Source organism: Podarcis bocagei, assembly GCF_964188305.1.
Source record: "Podarcis bocagei genome assembly, chromosome: Z".
Taxonomy (NCBI): domain Eukaryota; kingdom Metazoa; phylum Chordata; class Lepidosauria; order Squamata; family Lacertidae; genus Podarcis; species Podarcis bocagei.
In genome coordinates, this window is record NC_138140.1 from 51,684,334 (window position 1) to 51,706,420 (window position 22,087).

Here is a 22,087-nt window from a genome sequence, read left to right on the forward strand (position 1 = left end):
AAACAGGATTTTAAAGAAATAACTATAATGGTTTCCCCCCTTCACTTCTCACTTCCCTCTGTGGCCCCCTAGCCTCGTGCTGTGACATGACCCCCCCCCCATTTGCGTGATTTTCACCTGTGGCCCCATTGGAATATCCTGGGGCCCCCAGGGGGCCATATAGCCCCCGGTTGGGAAACACTGCATTAAATTGTTTTAAGAGACTGCTATTTCTCTTTTGTCTCCAGAAACCTCCCCCCGAAGACCCAATCAAGGATGAGCAAACCCATTTGTTGGTATTCATACAGCCTTCTTGTAATGAGAACTGAGGAAACGAGGGGACTGTCTACATCAGATGACTCTTGAATGTAAACCAGAGGTCTTTGGGGCAGGGACTGATGCTTCCAGATGCTGGAGAATTTCTTGGCAATGCCCTGCTGCAGACAACATTTGTTCCCAGGCATCATTTGACTAATCTGTGTTACACCACTTGGAGATTAAAGCATTATCTATCCATATATATATATATATATATATATATATATATATATATATATATATATATACACACACACACACACACAACAACAACTTGTTGGACCAACCAGGCAACAGGAATCAAATGGCCTTCCTCACTTGACGATGTTTTCAACCCAAAACTGTGAAGATAAAAAATCTTACACTGGCATTTGTGAAGCAGCTTCAATTCTGAAGGACTACTTCTTTCTATCAGGTGTTTTGATTTTTTTGCTTTCTTTCTTTCTTTCTTTCTTTCTTTCTTTCTTTCTTTCTTTTTTTTTGACACTTGAACAGCAGGAATGTTCACAACAAATCTTGCAAGGTTTGTCTTTTTGTCTAATCAAACTTTGTTCTAGTGAGCTTCTCCAAGCTAAACCAAAAACTACTTATGTCCCTTCCACTGTGGCTAGGAGAGAACTTAGTGGAATGACTCGGTTGGTGATGCTTGCTTTCATTCTTGGCTCAGGGCTTGATGCCTTGCTTTTGGAGTCTTAGCTTGCCTGTCGTGTTTGTCAAAAGCATGTCATGGTAGAAGACTTGCAAACGGTTTATGAATGCAAAGGCCCACACAACTCCTTTTGCAACAAATGCACAACCCAAAGGACTGAGCCCTCTGACGTTATGCTGGCCAAAATCGTGTCAAGGACTTCCTGTAGCATCTTTGAATTGATGCTTTGAATTGTCCTTTTGTTGCAAACTGTTAGACAAGTTCAAGGGACCTTTTTGCCCAAGCATTGTAAACTTTGGAATATTTGTGTGCTCTGGTTTTGTTTTTTTTATAAAGATCTATTTATATAAAGAATGAATAAATACATTTTTTTAATAGACTGATGTCTCTGTTGCTTAAAAAACCCTGTTTTCTGTGTCCCTGCAAGTTTGTGGAATTTTATTTTTCTTGGCTGTTTATTGCCTCCTGACTCTGCCTATGAAGTGTTAACACAGCAGCCTCCCCGCCTGCCTCCTTTGGCCCAGATACTTGTGCTTGGTAGTTTGATTAACTCATTGTTCAGTGACTGATCTATCTATTCCTCTGTTTGCCAGTGGATCTGACTATTAAGAGAAATTTGGGCAGATATTTATTTATATAAAATACCCTGCATTCTCATTTCAACAAATTCACAAGGCAGTTTATTTGCTATATATTTTTGAAAGTGGGTTCTCCCTTTGGTTTTCTATAGGTTCGGACACCTTGAGATATTGTCACCAAACTTGGCATGAAGGTTCCCAAGATGGAAGCGGTGATCTTGTTCAACATTTTCAAGATGGTGGACTGAAGCGTCACTTTCACATTACTTCACCCATTGTTGACAAAGGTTTGGCTGCCTTTCAAGTAGGGCTGGGCGATATCTGGTTTACGGCATCATGATATATCACCAGCTAAACACTGTGGTATACCAATACATCATAATGTCTGAAATAAGGATGGCGCTTTGTATATTGGCTGGCTTCACGGTTTTTCCTGCATTGTGATTTTTGCCGGCACCTGTTCTTGTGATTTGCTGCCCCCTGCAGGAGACAGGGGAGAGCTGAGCCAGCAGAGTTAACAGGGGCTGCATTGTAAGTGCCAACTCCAGGGGGGCATGGGTGCTTGGACACCCACAATAATATAATTGTGGGGGCTGGGCACCCACAAAGCAAATGAAAAAAGCCAGCAGGTGGCAGTGATGTTGCCTCCAAGAGAGAAGCAGTAAGGCTCCAACCTCTGCAGCAAGGCATACTTTTCCAGGGGGTGGGGCTCGAACCCAGAGGCTAAGTCTCTGTTTTTGTGTCTGAGCCCCTCCAGCAGAAAAGGGTGCTTTGTTCGCTGTAGATAGGAGGAAGAGGAGCTGCCGCCAGCCGCCACAACGCAGTGTGCAACGTCACATGTCTGCATGGGGGCACCTGCAATCCTGAGGATGAATTGTAGCCCTGGGCTGCAGGAATCGAGAGAAGCATTGGCCAGCTTCATGTTTTTCCCCAAATTGCAATTTGGCATAGCGCGTGCACAAACATCTTGATTTGTGATATTTTTCTAGGTCAAAAATTATGAAACTGATATCACGATATGGACTTTAAACTGGATATATATTGAGATACAGTGGTACCTTGGGTTAAGAACTTAACTCGTTCTGGAGGTCTGTTCTTAACCTGAAACTGTCCTGAAGCAAAGTTCTTAACCCCAGGTACTATTTCTGGGCTAGCGGAGTCTGTAACCTGAAGCGTCTGTAACCTGAAGCGTCTGTAACCCGAGGTACCCGAGGTATTGTCCAGCCCTACTCTCAAGATATCATCACCTAACTCGACATGAGGATTCCCGAGGTGGCGGCGGTGAGGTTCTTATCAGTATTCCTCAACTAATTCTGTCAGCACAATGATTTCTGCTTGCGCAACAGAACTTTCCCCAGTTATTCTCCCCATTTGTGCCTTGCAACTCTTAAGAAGCTGCTTAAACAGAAGGTGCACATCCCCCACATCCCTTCCCAAAGTGCACATTAAGAAGCATGGTTATGCAGGGCAGTCCCTTTAACAAGAGATAAACTGACACACTCCAAATTTCCTCATAGGTAAAAAAAAGAAAAGAAAGAAGTGCACTGGGCTATACACTTCTTTCCTGCACCATAATGCCAAGTGCAAAGATCAGCTAGACATGAGAACCAAGGGTTAAAATAACTCTGTATCAGTGGGCCTGCGTCTCATGTACTTCTAGGGACAGATGTTCAAGTACGTGTCTGTTGCCAAGTGCCATATTGGCCTAGTGAAATTATCCATGTTTTCACTTGTCTGCCCAGCCAATTCATCTCTCTACTGTTTTGTTTCATTTTAGTCTACCAAATACAGTAACTGCACACCATGCTGATGGCAGTTTTGGGTAGTGATATAAACCAGTTGCTTGGGTCCCCAGACAATAGATGAGTTATAAATGTTTGATGCTATTTTGAAATCCCTTGGAGTTGCTTATGCTTTGCCATAACAGCAGGGGATATTTCATGGTGCTGCTCTTCATTAAAATAAATATTTGGCTACTTGTAGGGTTTAGACGGGTGCAGCACCATAAGAGCAAGTAGCAAAAGCCAGCAATGTGTGTATATTCAGAGTGTAAGTTGACAGTTTGCATACTGCACTGCAGATATAGTGGTTATCCCTCAATTAGGGACATGGGTGGTGCAGTGGTCTAAACCACTGAGCCTCTTGGGCTTGCCAATCAGAAGATCGGCGGTTCAAATCCCCGTGAAGGGCTGAGCTCCTGTTGCTCTGTCCCAGCTCCTGCCAACCTGGCAGTTTGAAAGCCAACCAGTGTGAGTAGACAAATAGCTTCTGCTGCGGCGGGAAGGTAAACCGTGTTTCCGTGCACTCTGACATCCGTCACGGTGTTCCATTGCGCCAGAAGTGGTTTAGTCATGCTGGCCACATGACCTGGAAATCTGTCTGTGGACAAATGCCAGCTCCCTTGGCCTGAAAGCGAGATGAGCACAGCAACCCAATAGTTGCCTTTGACTGGACTTAACCATCCAGGGGTCCTTTACCTTTACCTAGCTTTCTTTTTACCTTTTTATCCCTCAATTATTTTCACTATCCATATCAGTCATTCTTTTTTTAGGAACCATTTACAGTAATTAAATGGGAATTGGACACATCACCTCTCTTTAGTTTTATAATTATCATGCTAGGTAGCTTCCAAAACCCCTTCATGGATCACTGCCTTGCCGTGGCGAAGGGGCTTGAATAACTCAGAGAAGCTATGAGCTATGCCGTGCAGGGCACCCAAGATGGACAGGCCATAGTGGAGAGTTTTGACCAAACACGATCCACCTGGAGCAGGAACTGGCAAGCCACTCCAGTATCCCTGCCAAGAAAACTCCATGGACAAAGACAAAAGGCATATAAAAGTTATGACGCTGGAAGATGAGCCCCTCAGGTCAGAAGGTGTCCAACATGCTACTGAGGAAGAGCGGAGGACAAGTACAAGTAGATTCAGAGCTGATGAAGCAGCTGGGCCAAAGCTGAAAGGTCGCTCAGTTGCAGATATGTCTGGAAGCGAAAGGAAAGTCCAATGCTTTAAAGAAAAATATTGCATAGGAACCTGGAATGTAAGAACCATGAACCTTGGTAAGTTGGATGTGGTCAAAAATGAGATGGCAAGAATAAATATTGACATCCTGGGCATCAGTGAACTAAAATGGATGGGAATGGGTGAATTCAGTTCGGATGACCAACATATCTACTACTGTGGGCAAGAATCCCGTAAAAGAAATGGTCCGTAAAAGAAATGGCCCTCATAGTCAACAAAAGAGTGGCGAAAGCTGTACTGGGATGCAATCTCAAAAATGATAGAATGATCTCGATACGAATCCAAGGCAGACCTCTTAACATTACAGTAATCTAAGTTTATGCACCAACTACTGGTGCTGAAGAAACTGAAATTGACCAATTCTATGAAGACTTACAACACCTTATAGAAGTGACACCAAAGAAGGATGTTCTCATTACTGGAATGCTAAAGTAGGAAATCAAGAGATAAAAGGAACAACTGGCAAGTTTGGCCTTGGAGATCAAAACGAAGCAGGGCAAAGGCTAATAGAGTTCTGTCAAGAGAACAAGCTGGTCATCACAAACATGCTTTTCCAACCACACAAGAGACGACTCTACACATGGACATCACCAGATGGGCAGCATTGAAATCAGATTGATTATATTCTCTGCAGCCAAAGATGGAGAAGCTCTATACAGTCAGCAAAAACAAGACCTGGAGCTGACTGTGGCTCAGATCATCAGCTTCTTATAGCAAAATTCCAGCTTAATCTGAAGAAAGCAGGAAAAACCACTGGGCCGGTAAGATACAATCTAAATCAAATCCCTTATGGATGTGAGGAACAGGTTTAAGGATTTAGATTTGCTGACAGAGTGCCTGAAGAACTATGGATGGAGGCTCGCAACATTATACAGGAGGCAGCAACGAAAATCATCCCAATGAATAGGAAATGCAAGAAAGCAAAGTGGCTGTCCAACGAGTCCTTACAAATAGCGGGGGAGAGAAGGCAAGCAAAATGCGAGGGAGATAGTGAAAGATACAGGAAATTGAATGCAGATTTCCAAAAAATAGCAAGGAGAGACAAGAAGGCCTTCTTAAACGAGCAATGCAAAGAAATAGAGAAAAACAACAGAATGGGAAGAACCAGAGATCCGTTCAAGAAAATTGGAGATATGAAAGGAACATTTCGTACAAAGATTACCATAATAAATGACAAAAGTGGTAAGGACCTAACAGAAGCAGAAGACATCAAGAAGAGGTGGCAAGAATACACAGAGGAATTATACCAGAAAGATATGGATGTCTCGTAGACCCCAGGTAGTGTGGTTGCTAACATTGAGCCAGACATCTTGGAGAGTGAAGTCAAATGGGCCTTAGAAAGCACTGCTAATAACAAGGCCAGTGGAAGTGATGGTGTAGTAAAGCTAGTGTTTGTTTAGAAGCTATTCCTTGGTCAAGCAACGAGAGTGAGGCCTTGTGGGTAACCAGCAAGCCACAAGGACCATGGGAAATAAGTTCTGTCCCTTTAACCCCAGACTAACAGGCTCCCAGGGTGTGAAAGGTTTATTATGGGAAAGGAAACCCCTGATTTAATGGAAGGTTTGACACCTGGGTCCGGAGTTATGTGCATTCCCTCAGTGATGTTATCTGGCCTTGATTGCCTGGGAATGTGCATCTGTAGACACCCCACGGAAGGGAGGAACCTTTTTGATTTAGGCTCTGGGTTCTTAATTGACCCAGCTGCCAGAAGTTAGATTGATTAGCCTGCAAGCCGGTCATTGGAGAATTTGAAAAATAAAGAGTTATGATTGGTTTTGGGGGTTCCGACCCACGTGCAAACCGGGAATAAGAGATCTTGGAAATGGCTAGGAAAGCGCGCTCTGCAATCCGCAAGTCGTCCATCTAAGTGGCTGTCCTTACATCCTTTGTGATGCAGAATTGCGAAAGCTTTTGAATGCGGACTTGAAAGGACTCTAACTATTCTCTTTGTTTCAATGTGAGTATGTAAGTTAGTTAGACTTTGCAATCTTCTTATTTTTCTTGCCTGTAACATACAAAAGAAGTGCCTGCTATTTTAGCATGTTTTCTTATGTTCTTTTAAAATAAATTTTAAAGAAAGAAACTGTTTTTGGTTTGTGTGCCTTTCCGGGGGAATAGCTAATTCCTAGCCTTACGCTTAGTTACGCTCTACCGTAGACTTTCTGTCTGCAGGTCTGTGGATACAGCCTGTGGAGGGGGGATAGCCAGCAATAACGGGGCACAGCCTTCTCCCTGGGTTGTGGCTCTGGGTTCCCCGGAACAAAGGGAGTGGTGGCAGCCTTACCGGTGTTATTTTGTCCTGTTCTGTAAAAAGTAAACACGCCTGCCAGTCCTGCTCAAGAAACCTAGTCTGGCCGGGGAGCAGAGACAGGTGAGGGAGGAGCAAGTGGCTGGGGGCAAAGGTTTACCACAGATGGTATTCCAGCTGAAGTATTTAAAATTTTAAAAGATGATGCTGTTAAGGTGCTACACTCAATATGCCAGCAAGTTTGGAAAACTCAGCAGTGACCAGAGGATTGGAGAAGATCAGTCTACATCCCAATCCCAAAGAAGGGCATTGCCAAAGAATGCTACAACTACCTCAAAATTGCACTCATTTCACACGCTAGCAAGGTTATGCTTAAAATTCTACAAGGCAGGCTTAAGCAGCATGTGGACCGAGAACTCCCAGAAGTGCAAGCTGGATTTAGAAGGGGCAGAGGAACCAGAGACCAAATTGAAAACATGCGCTGGATTATGAAAAAAACTAGAGAGTTCCAGAAAAACATCTACTTCTGCTTCATTGACTATGCAAAAGCCTTTGACTGTGTCGACCACAGCAAACTATGGCAAGTTCTTAAAGAAATGGGAGTGCCTGATCACCTCATCTGTCTCCTGAGAAATCTCTATGTGGGACAAGAAGCTACAGTTAGAACTGGATATGGAACAACTGATTGGTTCAAAATTGGGAAAGGAGTACAAGAAGGCTGTATATTGTCTCCCTGCTTATTTAACTTATATGCAGAATTCATCATGCGAAAGGCTGGGCTGGATGAATCCCAAACCGGAACTAAGATTGCCAGAAGAAATATCAACAACCTCCAATATGCAGATGACACAACCTTGATGGCAGAAAGTGAGGAGGAATTAAAGAACCTTTTAATGAGGGTGAATGAGGGAAAGCGCAAAATATGGTTTGAAGCTCAACATCAAAAAAATGAAGATCATGGCCACTGATCCCATCACCTCCTGGCAAATAGAAGGGGAAGAAATGGAGGCAGTGAGAGGTTTTACTTTCTTAGGCTCCATGATCACTGCAGATGGTGGCAGCAGCCATGAAATTAAAAGACGCCTGCTTCTTGGCAGAAAAGCAATGACAAACCTAGACAGCATCTCAAAAAGCAGAGACATCACCTTGCTGACAAAGGTCCATATAGTTAAAGCTATGGTTTTCCGAGTAGTGATGTGTGGAAGTGAGAGCTGGACCATAAAGAAGGCTGATCGCCGAAGAATGGATGCTTTTGAATTATGGTGCTGGAGGAGACTCTTGAGAGTCCCATGGACTGCAAGATCAAACCCATCCATTCTGAAGGAAATCAGCCCTGAGTGCTCACTGGAAGGACAGATCCTGAAGCTGAGACTCCAGTACTTTGACCACCTCATGAGAAGAGAAGACTCTCTGGGAAAGACCCTGATGTTGGGAAAGATGGAGGGCACAAGGAGAAGGGGACGACAGAGGAGAGATGGTGGGACAGTGTTCTCGAAGCTACCAGCATGAGTTTGACCAAGCTGCGAGAGGCAGTGGAAGACAGGAGTGCCTGGCGTGCTCTGGTCCAGGGGGTCACGAAGAGTCGGACACTACTAAACGACTAAACAACAACAACAACAACAACAACAACAAAGCTTCCAAAAGCTACTTTATACAGTAATCCCCCAAGTCAGAAATAGGCAATTTGTTGCACATTGTTGTATAAAGATTAGACACCAGGGGGCAGAAGAGGCCCACTAAATATTGCCAGTTTCTTTGATCACATACTACAGTAATTAAGGAATTCTTATGTAGTAAATGTTAGTGCTCTTTCTTCATATTTTTATTGCAGTTGTGCGGTGCAGATACTGCTTGCATATACTTTCCCATAGTCCACAAGCAATTTTAATGATGGCAGTTGGAGGCGGGTGGGGAGATTCTACTAGAAAGTGGAAAATGTGATTAGATCTGATAACTAGGTCTAATATTGGTTCTGATATTGATAGTGGATTGATTATACTTCTTAATTGCATCTTTCGCCGGTTAATCTGATGTAAAATGGGGTTGAAAGCCAGACAAATGCATTGCAGGGCAGTCAAATGCAGAGCCTCAAACACTCAAGAATATGAGAGTTTTATTTCTTGAGTAGACACACGGAAGCTATGGAGTGAGAAAGACAAGAGGAAGCAAGGTGAGCCTATCAGAGCACATGAGGCCCTAAGACAACAGAGGAACATTCTTCCCCAGCCCCTTCTTCTTAAGAGTGTGAAACAGCTATTTGAAGTGGGAGCAGAGGAGGAACCCCAAGACGTGTGTCAAGATGATTATACTTCCTGCTTCACAACACAAAATGTTTTGTAGAGTGAGTCAGAAATGCAGCTGGAGGAAGCTGAAAGTGAAATGGAGGAGTGGAAGAGAGTTAAACTGTCATAAAAACAAAGTGGCTTCTGAAGCAGGAAGCCCTGGGTGACTAAACTTGTCCTGCATGTAGACAGTTCTGTGCCATGATGATGGTGATGATGATGATAATAAAATTTTATTTATACCCCACCCTCCCCGGCCAGAGCCAAGCTCAGGGCAGCTAACACCCATAAATTACAATAAAAACATAATAGGGGAGGAGAAAAAAAAACACAATTTAAAATACAGGTTAAAAATACAATTTAAAATGCAGCCTCATTTTAATAGTAGCCCATAGATCAAAACCATAAGGGGAGGGAAACATAAGGGTCAGACTGAGTCCAAACCAAAGGCCAGGCAGAACAGCTCTGTCTTGCAGGCCCTGCGGAAAGATGTCAAGTCCTGCAGGGCCCTAGCCTCTTGTGAAAGAGCATTCCACCAAGTCGGGGCCAGTACTGAAAAGGCCATGGCCCTAGTTGAGACCAATCTAATCACCTCAAGGTCCTCTATGCGGCATACCAGGAGAGGCGGTCCCGTAGGTACATGGGTCCTAGGCCGCATAGGGCTTTAAAGGTCAAAACCAGCACCTTAAACCTGACCCTGTACTCCACCGGGAGCCAGTGCAGTAGCTGAATGTGATCCCACGGCAAGGACCCCGTAAGGAGCCTTGCCGCGGCATTTTACACCCGCTGGAGTTTCTGGGTCAGCTTCAAGGGCAGCCCCGCATAGAGCGAATTACAGTAGTCAAGCCTGGAGGTGACCGTCGCATGGATCACTGTGGCCAAATCAGGGCGAGAATGGTAAGGGACCAACTGCTTAATATGGCGGAGATGGAAAAATGCCACTTTTGCTGTCGGTGCAACCCGCGCCTCCATGGAAAGAGAGGCATCGAAGGTTACACCCAAGCTCTTGACAGAAGGGGCTGGCACTAATTGAGCCCCCCGCAAAAGATGGGAGTTGGCCCCCCAACCCCATGTCGTTTGGACCCAGCCAGAGGATCTCTGTCTTCGAAGGATTTAACTTCAAGTGGCTCCCACGCAGCCATCTAGCCACAGCTTCCAAGCATCTGGTCAGTGTGTCCGGGGCCGAGTCAGGGCGGCTGTCCATCAACAGATAAAGCTGGGTGCCATCAGCATATTGATGACAACCCAGCCCAAATCTCCGGACAATCTGGTCAAGGGGATGTATAAAGATATTTAAAAGTATCGGGGAAAGGATTGCACCCTGCGAGACTCCACACACCAAGGAGTGCCACGGCAACAACTCTCTCCCTAGCGCCACCCTCTGTCCCTGACCTGAGATAAAGGAGCGCAACCATTGTTGAACTGTGCCCTGAATCCCCACGTCGGCAAGGCAGTGATCCAAAAGTTCGTGATCAACCATGTCGGAGGCTGCTGACAGGTCTAAATCTCACAGACCTTGCACAAGGAGAAAAAAATAAAGCAGATGGTTAATTCAAAAAGAATCTTCACCTTTAATTTCAAATTTGGTGATTCCCTGCCCCCGCCACCTTTCCAGAAAGAGGACTTTCAAAGGGTGCAACTTTTCCAGCAAGGAATTTCTGGCAGTCGTGCATCACCAAAGCTTCACACAATGTACTGGGGAGGCACATGCACACACAGTGTTTCCCACAGACATTGACCCAGCAATACATTCCACTAAGGCAGGGATGAAGAACCTGTTCAGCCCCAAGACATGAATTCCCTTTTGGGCAACCTTCTGGGAACCATGCGCCAGTGGTGGGCAGGGCCAGACATAAACTTTTTCAGAGCTTGAATATAAAGTTTACATTTATGCAAGATAGTAGTTTCTATACACAGTTGCACACCCCTGTATATCTTCCATCCAGGTAAGCAAGAGTCATCAGAGTTGAAGGACATGTTGCACCCCAGCAAAAAACCACTTGGGGTGCAAAGCTTGGCCTTTGAGGCTGTATGGCCAGGTAAAAAGGCCTGGTGAAGCTGCATTGGTCCCAAAGCCTGAGGCTGCCCAGCCTTGCACAAGGGTCACTTCTAGATGACCTGCATGTTAAGCATTCACTGCAATTGGTTTGCAGAGAGGTCACATGACAGCAGTTGTTTATTGAATATTGATTCCAATTTATTTTTACACCATCAGCTTACTACATTTTTTAGTGATAGTTGATCCATGGCCATTTGATGTACTTTGGGGGCTATTAATTTGCTGGTGAAGATTTATCATTGAAACAGTTCATTATCCTGGAAGAATTGTAGTCTGCTGCTGTGCTTGGAGCACCCTATTGCGATGTTTGCATCACCCATCATCTCACGTTTGTAGGATATTGACTGTGGAAAGGCATTTTGCCTCCATTTCAGTGATCTTTGACAGCAACTTACCACTCCTACCATTCCTGTTCATGGAACATTTATTTGATTCTTATTAGTTTGTGACTCCATGCACATATTATATGTCTTCTGTTTATGAATTTTGAAACAGTATAGTGTTATAAAAATATTGTCAGTGTATTATTAGCTGGCGTGTTGCTTGTTGTTCAGAGTGTCCCAATTTATTTTTGGCTGGGAGTTATATGATGCTGCAACTGTAATCCCACCACTTCCCTGTGCATATTTTGTATAACTTTCCTTACTTCAAAAAAGTCCAGTTTTTTTATCTTCCTTCTTGTAGAGTTTGTTGTATAAGAGCACCCAATCCACTTAATGTAGTTGGATCCCGCCTGCAAATCAATGACAGGCCTAAGTACAATAGGATTTCCTTCCTCATACTTGTGCTTAGTAACTTTACATCTGTTGCTTGGCCAGTTTTTCCTTCTTGGCCATCCGGTTGCAAACTTGCCCAGTGCAGAAAAGCTGCTTTGTCACTGTTTGCACCACGTACCACTGCCTTGGGTTTGCCAAGCTGCTCCTTGAAGTTCAGCCCTTGGTTTTGGGTTTTTGCTTTTTGGCTACAAATGCTGTTGCTGAGAGACAGAGCATAGAGCAAATGTTTTTTTTCAATGGCAACAGCTTTTATTCCTTCTCAGGCTGCAATCATGTGTTAATGTTGCTTTTTAAGGCAACAAGGCATGGCTAAGGCCCAAGAGGCAGGACCCACCATTGCCACCATGGCAAATAAGAAGTTTTAATACTGTTGATTTATGGTCAATAAGAATCACACCTGGGAGGGGCAGTTTCAGAGGACTTTGCTCCTGGGCTTAACCAGGTGTGTAAAGGAAGGAAATTCCAGACCTGTAGCTTTTGGCATCCATTCACTTGCTGAAATTCCTTTTAATGCTTTACTATGAAAGCCACATGACCTGGAAGCTATATGCCGGCTCCCTTGGTCAATAAAGCGAGATGAGCACTGCAACTCCAGAGTCGGTCACGACTGGACCTAATGGTCAGGGGTCCTTTACCTTTTATGAAAGATACATGAGCATGTCCTCCCTTGTATCTGGTCATGCTAATCATGCTAATCAATGACTTTGGTCATCAACTTTAAAGTATCTGGTGATAAGGAAAAATTCCGGGGTGAGAGACTACTCAACAGCACAGCTCGTTGGGGTGCAAGTCCCCTGAGGGTCCATGCGGTCAGTAAAAGAAGAAAGTTCCAGCCAAGTAATTTGGAGCAAAACAGCAGTCAGTAGACCATTAACTTTATAGTTGCGCAACAGGTCCCCACAGGAGTAAGAACCCCGAGCATGGGGTAATATCAACTTTTAAAACTTCCCACAATATCCCAGAATACAGTTTGTACAGCATCACTGATACATCATCATTACATCACTGACATGTCACAAAAGGGATGGGGTAGACAGGGATTACACTAGTTCAACCTTGGCAAACATGCCCAGACATGTCTCTTAACACCTCTCAAGTACCTATTACCAAAGAGCAGTAGAACTCTTTACATATTCTTGTCCTGGGGCAAGTCCGGGGATGAGCTCTTGGGATTTTATGGTCAGTTATCAGTTCAGTGATTGCCCCCTTTGGGTGAGGTGTTGTGTATGTGCCCTCACGCTTGAGAGATTATGGCAGGAGAGAAAGGTAAAGGAGTCCTTTCCTCTAACGCCAAAATGGCGTTGGAATGAAGAGAATTGGTCAAACTACTGATTTTATATGAATTTATAAAACTAGGTATCTTTCCTGAGCTGTCAAGTTGAAAAGATACATTGACATAATATTTGTAACATTGTAACAACTTTAACCCGTCATTTCCGTAACACTGGAAACTTTTGAAAACCTAGATTTTGGTTCACTGAAAACTTAATTGTCTTCAAGAGAGCTGTGGACCAGTTGCAGATTCTGCTGGCTATCATGTGGCACTGAAATAAAATATTGATACGCATGTTCAGGGCATACTTCTGTCGTTCAAATTCAAATACTAGCTCAGCCACCTCCTAGTTTCAGATGAGGGAAGAAAAGGCAAGCTATATTACGATGTTGGAAGAAGAGCTGATTTGTTGGAGTTCATTTTGACTCACCAGTTCTCAAGTAGGCATTTATCTCCTTGTTTATACAATAGATATAATGAGCTTTCATTTGGGCAGGATTGGAGCAGGTGTTTCTAGAGGTAAAATATCAACATTCAAGTCACTTTTGTAGTTTGGTGTCACCATCTGTGAACAGGGGTGAGAATTCCATCAATATTTTTTTTCACATTGAGTTTTTAAATAGGCATTTGGGGGAGAAACCCACTACTCCCTTGTAATTTCCCATTATACAAAAACTGTATCTGTTTTGTGTATAGCTGTTCTCCTGGCCTCAGTTATCAAACTTAATATAGTTAAAATTATATGTCTCAATTTTTATTGAAACAATTATTTTGGTAAAAGTGGCAAGCTTCTAAGTTGCAAAGAACTTCATGAAATAAAAAAGCTTCCTATGGTCTTCAGTGCTAAGTGACCCAGTAAAATATATTATATAGATCCTGAAACAACTTATTTAAACCCACTGCGGTACAAGCCTCCTGGCAATGAATAAATTGAACTGAGGTTTCAATTTGTGAAGCATATTTTTAAAGTCACCTAACAAAAATTAAATGTTTATCAGTTGGTTCTGTTTGGAGTTGGTGTGTAAATATTTCATGTCTAAATCATGCTTGCACAAAGTAGTCTCAGGCTGTAGGGGCTGTGAACAGACTTGGAATCTACTCTTAATATATTGCATTTATGCCAAAATTTTATCCACATTCAGACCCTTTTGTAGTAAGTTCCATTGGCTGACTGCTGGATCATTTTAGAAAGGTTCAGAGACAATTTGCACATAATTTATTACTGTAAATACGTCTTTAAAGGCAGGTGAAAATTATGACTTGATTTCCTGGTCAGGCTTCTGGATTGTTAGTCACCATGGTGAATCATCATTCTGTAGTTAAATCCACCCTCTTTATCACTGATACTCAGAAGCAATTAGTGTTAGGTCTGCCACAACTGAACAGTTTCAAGAAGCATTCAATGATAATCTAGTCTAACTTTCTGTAATCAGTTCTTGGACTTGATCTTTGACAGATCATAGAATTGTAAAGTTGGAAAGGACCTCAAGGGTCATCTAGTTGAATCCTCAGCAATGCAGGAATCACAGCTAAATAATCCCAGATGGCCAACTTCTCTTTAAAGACATCAAATGAAAGGGAGTTCACCACCTTTTAAGGTAGTCTGTTCCCACTGTCAAACAGCTCATACCCTCAGAAAGTTCTTCCTAATATTTACTTGGAATCTCCTTTCTTGAAAATTGAAGCCATCAGTTCCAGTCCTACCCTTTGGAGTAGGAAAAATCAAGCTTGCGTCATCTTCCATGTGACAACCCATCAGGTATTTGACGATAGGCATCTTACCACCTCAGAGTCTTCTCAAAACACACAACTCCCTCAACTGTTCCTCATAAAGCTTGGTTTCCAGACCCTTGATCATCTTGGTTGCCCTTCTCTGCGTATGTTCTAGCTTGACGAGATCCTTCTTAAACTGTGGTGCCCAGAACTGGACACAGTATGGCAGGTGTGGTCTGACCAAGGCAGAATAGAGCAGGACTATTACTGGATCTGGACTAGACTTCTATTGATGCAACCTAGAAACCCATTAACTTTTTTTTGCTGCTGCATCACACTGTTGACTCATGTTACATTTGTGCTCTACAAAGACCCCTAGATCCTTTTCACAAGGCAAGTCAGCTGTACTCCACTCTATATTTGTGCAAGTGGATTATTCCTGCCTAAGTTTAGAACCTTACATTTGTCCCTATTGAAATTCATTTTGTTAGTTTGGTGCCAGTTCTCCAGTCTGTTAAGGTTATCTTGAATCTTGATCCTATCTTCTGAGGTATTAGCTACCCCACCCAGTTTGGTGTCACCCGCAAATTTGATGAGCATCCATTTGTCACTTTTTTCCAGGATGATGCAGAACCTCTGGTGAACACTTTTTGGCTTGGTCAGTCAACCATCTACAAATTCACCTAAAAGTAACAATGTATTGTTGTTGTTTAGTCATGTCCAACTCTTTGTGACCCCATGGACCAGAGCACGCCAGGCACTCCTGTCTTCCACTGCCTCCATTTTATCAGCTTCTCCAAGGGAAAATAGGGGACTTTGTTGAAAGTCTTAGTGAAATCAACAAACACGACATCCATAGTATTCCCCTGGTCCAGGAAGCTTGTAACGCTAGAGGGAGAGAGAGAAATGAATTGGCTTGGCGTGACTTCTTTTGAGAAATTCATAATCTTAGAAATCACAGTATCCTTTTCTAAGCCATCATGCACCATTTCATTATCTGTTCAAAAACTTTTCTTAGTATCAACACCAAGTAGTTGCCAGGGTCTTCTCCCCACCCCCGATTTTTAAAGATGGGGACAACATTTGCCCGTCTTCAGTCCACAGAGACCTTATCTGTTTTCTAAGAATTCTCAATGATTATTTGCAGGGGCTCTGAGATTACATCTACAAGTTCTTTTAGTACCCTTGCATATAGTTAATCAGTTCCTAGAGGTTTAAATTCATTTAAAGTAGCTGGGTGTTCCCTTACCACCTATTTTCCTATCTTGGGCTGCAGCTCCCTGCCTGCATCATTTATTGTATTATCACCAAGTTGGGGACTGTTTTCCTTTCAGGTGAAGACAGAGGCAAAGCAGGTATTCAGTTCTTCTGCCTTCTCTCTGTCATCACTCAGCATTTCTCCAGCTTCTCAACACAGCGGACCTAATTCAGGCTTCCTCAGCCTTGGCCCTCCAGATGTTTTGAGACTACAATTCCCATCATCCTTGACCACTGGTCCTGCTAGCTAGGGATCATGGGAGTTGTAGGTCAAAAACATCTGGAGGGCCAAGGTTGAGGAAGCCTGACCTAATTGCTTGTTCTTCTTCTTGCTTCACATTTTATTATTTTTCACCCCTTGCAAGCCTGAGCTCATTCTGAATTTTAGCCTGCCTGATCTTTTCCCTGCAAGATTTGGATACTCATTTATATGCTTCCTTCATGATTTGCCACTTCTTCCACTTATTATAAAATCCCCTTTTAAATCTCAGGTCATCTAAAAACTAATTATATAGCTACGCCGGTTTCTTTAGATGCCTCCAACCTTTCTTTCTTGTTGTAATTGTTTGCAATTCTGCATTCAATATATCACCTTTCAGAAACTCCCATCCATTGTGAACTCCCTTCTCTTTGAGTATTTTTGACAATGGGATCACACCCAGCATTTCCTTAAGCTTTTTGAAATCAGCTTTCCTAAATTCAAGAGTATACATCTGCTTACACTTGGCTTTCCCTTTCCTCTGCATAATGAACCCCAAGAGGACATGGTCACTTCCTTCCAAGGCTGAAAGATGAAAATTTCTGTCCTTGGTCCACAATCAAGGTTCCAGGATAGCATACCCCCAACTAATTAATAGTGTGGGATTATGGTGGGATCAGAATAGGCTAGATCAATATTTCTTGATTCTCCTATTTCATCTGCAAATAACATTACTGAGCAAGTGGCCTTTAATTTGTCTATAGCACATTCTATTTGTGTGTCTGTTCACAGTGCAGTAACACCTTCTAATATCAGATATCAGAATTAAATTTGGTAGAAAAGTGGAGGATACAACTCTATAATTTAAAATGCAGTTTTTCAAAGTGAGAATAGAAATACAAACTTTATATTGTAATGCCATATCCATCATGAGGACCAAGATACTGCATTAGCAGCTGATGTGCAAATTCAGAGCATTGTTCTACATTTATTTGTTTGTTCATTGAAATATTTATAATTATTCTTTTACACTGGACTGTGATGGCCTACATCTGTTCAAAAATCAAAAACTTGGCCTGATGCAGTAGGGCTCTTATGTTCTCACAACTTGCTATTGCATTGACAACAGCAATAAAGACTTGTTATTTCTAAGACGTGCAACTACTAATTCTATGTGCCTATTTTATAGTTTTGGTTGTTCTTTTAATTTTTGTCTTTTATTATTGTTCTTTGTTTGATATACATTATAAAATGAAATAATAATTTAAAACTTTACCAAAAAAAAGTAATAAACACAACATTCCAAATACACATTACACTTTGGCTGATTCTTGCTTAACCAAAATGGATATTTAAGCTGCTTTTAACCTGAAGCTACAAGGAGGCCAACAGAAAACTCACCAAGGAAGCTAGCTGCCTGTGCTGCTGGTGCTGCAGCACCAGAAAGAGGGTTAGATAGGCAACACTTCTACTGGACAGAAATAATTTGTGGCACAGAGACTACTTCCCAAGGCGGGCTTTGCCTGTCCTCCCCCGTTCCTTTGATTATGTATCCCGTTATATACACAGGAAAGGTGACATAAGGGGCAAAATATCCCTGGTAATAGTAGTACCAAGGTAACGCTATGTATACAGTATTCCTCTTAACTGCCATTTTAGGATTAGCAATGTGTGTTATTAGTACTAATTGAAAGTAAAGTTCTACATTGTAGGTTGGGTGTCCGAGGTGGGTTCTGGGTCTGGATCAGCTGAAGATTGCTGGGTTCAAAGCGGTCAAGGACTGTTCAGTAGCTCAATGGACATTCAGAAATCCAATGAATGGGTACTTCTGAATTTCCTGAAATGTTGCAGAATGCAATTAAGACTGGGTTTTATTTTAGAAACACCTACTTTTCAATGGTTTCATTATTTTAAAAATGTGTAAATATTGCATATAGTATGAGCCCTCAAAACCATTTATCACAAAATGGTCTACCTGGGAGAGAGAAATAAGGACAGTTTGTCAGATGACTAAGGGATATTATGCTTTTAGTTCAGTCAGACTGCAAACAAATTTGTTATTACAGGATGGCAAGGGAGCAAGGTAAATTGAAAGTTTTAATACCTTTGAGAACTTGGAAAAATCCTGTGTGGTAGTGCATAGGCTTAACTGATATAATTCTGAATATATATATATTTCTACTGCGTCAGACCAATACAGCTACCTACCTGAATTGCAGAATCAATCTGCATTGAGCTTTTATTTTCGAAATGAAACTAGTTTGTGAAAAAGTGCTTTTCAGGGGCATAAAATGTGCAAAAGGTCCAGATTGTGTGTGGATTAGGCGGGGGGGGAGAGAAATCTCAGTGCGCATTGAATGTAGATTATATTGTGCGTATGCTGCTTAAACCTAAGAGGCATCTGGTTTATGACCCAGGAAAGCAAGACAATGGACCTGCCTTGGAGGGCTCTTTTTTACTTTTTAAAAGATGTCTTATTTGCTTAATTTACATTGGTGAAAGAATATATAAGCCTTTCGAGTTATTCAGAATGTTTTTTTGTCAGGCAAAAAAGGAAAGGAAGCAAATTTTCATGCATCCTCTCAGATTATGTCAGGTTTTTTTAGGCTTGGGCAACAATTCTGTGCATACTTATTTGGGAGTGATTCCTAAGTAAACATGTTGCACCATCAACATTTAGTATTAATCAGAAAGGAAAGGTGGAGTAAGGGTGGGAATTGGGAATTTATGTTCTTGTATCCAAGGGCCACAACAGCCCTACTTCTAGGCAGAAACGAAAGTGGAAAGGGCAAGGTGTTTTTTTAACCATTGTCGATTTTCCTGTTCTTATTTAAGTCTCTTGCACACCACAGTTTAAATCCTCACTCAGCCACACAAAAAGCATAGAATAAAATTTAAAATACTAACAGATGCAAAGGAAAGAGGTGGATTTGCCCTGCCAGACTTTAAACTTTATCATGAATCAGCAGCTTTTTGCTGGCTGAAAGATTGGCTGCTTCTTGAAAACACAGACATTTTGGATTTAGAAGGTTTCAATAATGTATTTGGATGGCATGCATATTCGTGGTATGATAAGGTCAAAGCACATGAAGCATTTAAAAATCATATTGTCAGGAAAGCATTGTTTAATGTCTGGATAAGATATAAGGACCTACTTGAAAATAAAACTCCAAGGTGGTTGTCACCGATGGAAGCGAAGGCTCAGAAAAAGCTCCATATGGAGGCCAAATGGCCGAAATATTGGGAAATTTTGGAACAAGAGGGAGACAGATTGAAATTGCAGAGTTTTGAAAAACTAAAAAATAAAGTGCGAGATTGGCTTCATTATTATCAGATAATGGAGGCATATAATTTGGACAAGAAAATTGGCTTCCAGGTGGAAAAATCAAAATTGGAAACAGAACTGTTAGAACCCAAAACCAAGATTTTGTCAAAGATGTATAACTTGCTGTTGAAATGGAATACTCAGGATGAAACGGTGAAATCTGCTATGATTAAATGGGCACAAGATGTTGGACATAACATAATGATGGCTGACTGGGAACAGTTATGGACCACAGGTATGAAGTTTACGGCATGCAATGCCTTAAGAGAGAATATTATGAAAATGATTTACAGGCGGTACATGACACCAGTCAAGCTTGCAAAAATCTATCATTTGCCCGATAATAAATGTTGGAAATGTAAAGAAACTGAAGGTACATTCTTTCACCTTTGGTGGACGTGCCCAAGGATTAAGGCTTTCTGGGAGATGATTTATAATGAAATGAAAAGGGTATTTAAATATACCTTTCTGAAGAAATCAGAGGCCTTTCTCCTGGGCATGGTTGGCCAATTGGTGCTAAAGAAGGATAGAACTTTATGTATGCTACAACAGCAGCAATAATACTTATTGCAAAGTATTGGAAGACACAAGATTTACCCACTCTGGAGGAATGGCAGATGAAGGTGATGGACTATATGGAACTGGCGGAAATGACTGGCAGAATCCGAGACCAGGGAGAAGAGTCGGTGGAAGAAGATTGGAAGAAATTTAAAGACTATTTACAGAAATACTGCAAAATTAATGAATGTTAGAATGATGTTGGATTGAAGTTAAGTGGTTTTTAGCAGCAATGTTAAAAGGAATATGTAAAAATGGATTGTTAACAGGTGATAATTTAAAGCTATTATATTTTAAGATAAGAGATTAAGATAAAATCAAAGAGGGAAAGGATTTGCTGAACCAACTAATTTGAACTGGAATACAAAAAGGGAGGTGTGAGGAGGTCGGGGAAACAAGCAAATGAAAGATAAGACATGGAAAGACTAATCTGTTTTTTAATTGTTTTTATCTTGCATTTTTAATTTTATTTTTCTTTATTTCTTCTTTCTTTTTTTGCTTATTTTTGTAATATGTTGAAACTTTAATAAATATCTTTTTTTTTTAAAAAAAAATCCTCACTCAGCCATAAAGCCCAATGTGACGGTAACCAGTTTCTCTGTCTAACCAGGGGTCACTAACCTTTTTGGACTACTGGGAACATTTCAAATTTTGAGAGAGTGCTGAGGCACCAGTCACAAAGGGGGTATGGCATAACACAAAATGGCTGCTGTGGAGTGTGTGACATTACACAAAATCACAGAGACAACTACCTCTGACAACCTTTTGCTTACCATGGGAAGTCAGCTATACCCTTGCTGCTCCTAATTATGGAGATTGCATATGCACACCTATGCTGTTGCTATATAATAACAATAGAGCATTCTTCAGTACAAGTAAAAAAACATAGAAGGGAGCCATACCACTCTCATCTCACAGAAATCACTTGGAAGTCACCTGTAAATTTTGCCCATAGCTTTCTTTCTAAGAGGGCTTAATTCTATTTTAAATGAAAGCTCAGAGTCTGGAGCGCCAACAGAAGCTTTCATGCCCAGCAGGTTGGTAACCCCTGGTCTAACCTATGACACGGAGCTATTGTGAGGATGGAAGGCCTGTATCCCACCTGAGCAACGTGAAATATAAAACAGAAACAACTTTTAATGCAATAAATAAATAAACATATGATGCAATCATCCTTTGCACATGTAAATCACTGTGGGTACCAATAAAAAAAAATGAAGATGTGTGCTCCCTTTCAGTACCATTCAAGGTGCCTTCCAGCTGTACTACAACTTCCATCATCCCAGACTATGGCCTCTTGTGGCTGGGGATGATGGGAACTGGAGTCCAACATCTTAAAGGCCACAGGTTTCCCATCCATGCTCCCACACTTTCAGCTTTCCTTACTCGATCCCCCTGGATCCCCATTTTTTCTATGCTCCTCCTGAGTTCAGGCTCTGCACATTCCCTCCAGTTCACTCAATTAAAGGCCCAAATCTCTCTCAGCTTCCTCCCATACTGCTCTCAGGCCAAGCTCACTCAGCTATGGATCCCAGTTTCCCCATTAGCCCCCATCCTCAAAACCCACCTTTTCAACAGGGCTTTTACCAGGCTTTGTCCTTCACCATCCTCCACAAAGTTTCTCCTCCTCAGCGTTTCTATTTCATACCCTTGTCTCCCTTCCTGCATCTTAGAGTGTAAGCTCCTTGAGGGCACAGCTCTCTCTATGTTTCCAGTGTAACTCTGGACAAAGCAATGAGTATAATTACAATCAAAGATTCCTTCTCCCCACGGGTGTCCCCTACTTTCCCTGAAGTTCACCCTACGACTCCCCCAACATTGGGTTCTCTCTTACCCCACTACAACACTTGT

General features: G+C 42.1%; 1 protein-coding gene and 1 long non-coding RNA gene across 2 annotated transcripts in view; one reads left to right on the forward strand and one right to left on the reverse strand.

Annotated features, from left to right (window-relative positions):
* IL13RA1 (interleukin 13 receptor subunit alpha 1) overlaps positions 1-505 on the forward strand; it is a gene marked incomplete at its 5' end in the record, with an annotated part of 37,136 nt that extends 36,631 nt beyond the window's left edge. Inside the window, one exon of the mRNA XM_081179171.1 lies at positions 228-505. Within this exon, the coding sequence (XP_081035297.1) occupies positions 228-308 (81 nt within the window). The 3' untranslated portion in view covers positions 309-505. The remainder of the gene's footprint in view (positions 1-227) is intronic.
* Positions 506-12,752: 12,247 nt separating this feature from the next.
* On the reverse strand, positions 12,753-22,051 carry LOC308579130. The gene is made up of 2 exons (XR_014004310.1): positions 21,804-22,051; positions 12,753-15,785 (listed from the first exon to the last, which is right to left on the reverse strand). It is a non-coding gene; the product is annotated as an uncharacterized lncRNA (long non-coding RNA).
* Between the last annotated feature and the right edge of the window lie 36 nt (positions 22,052-22,087).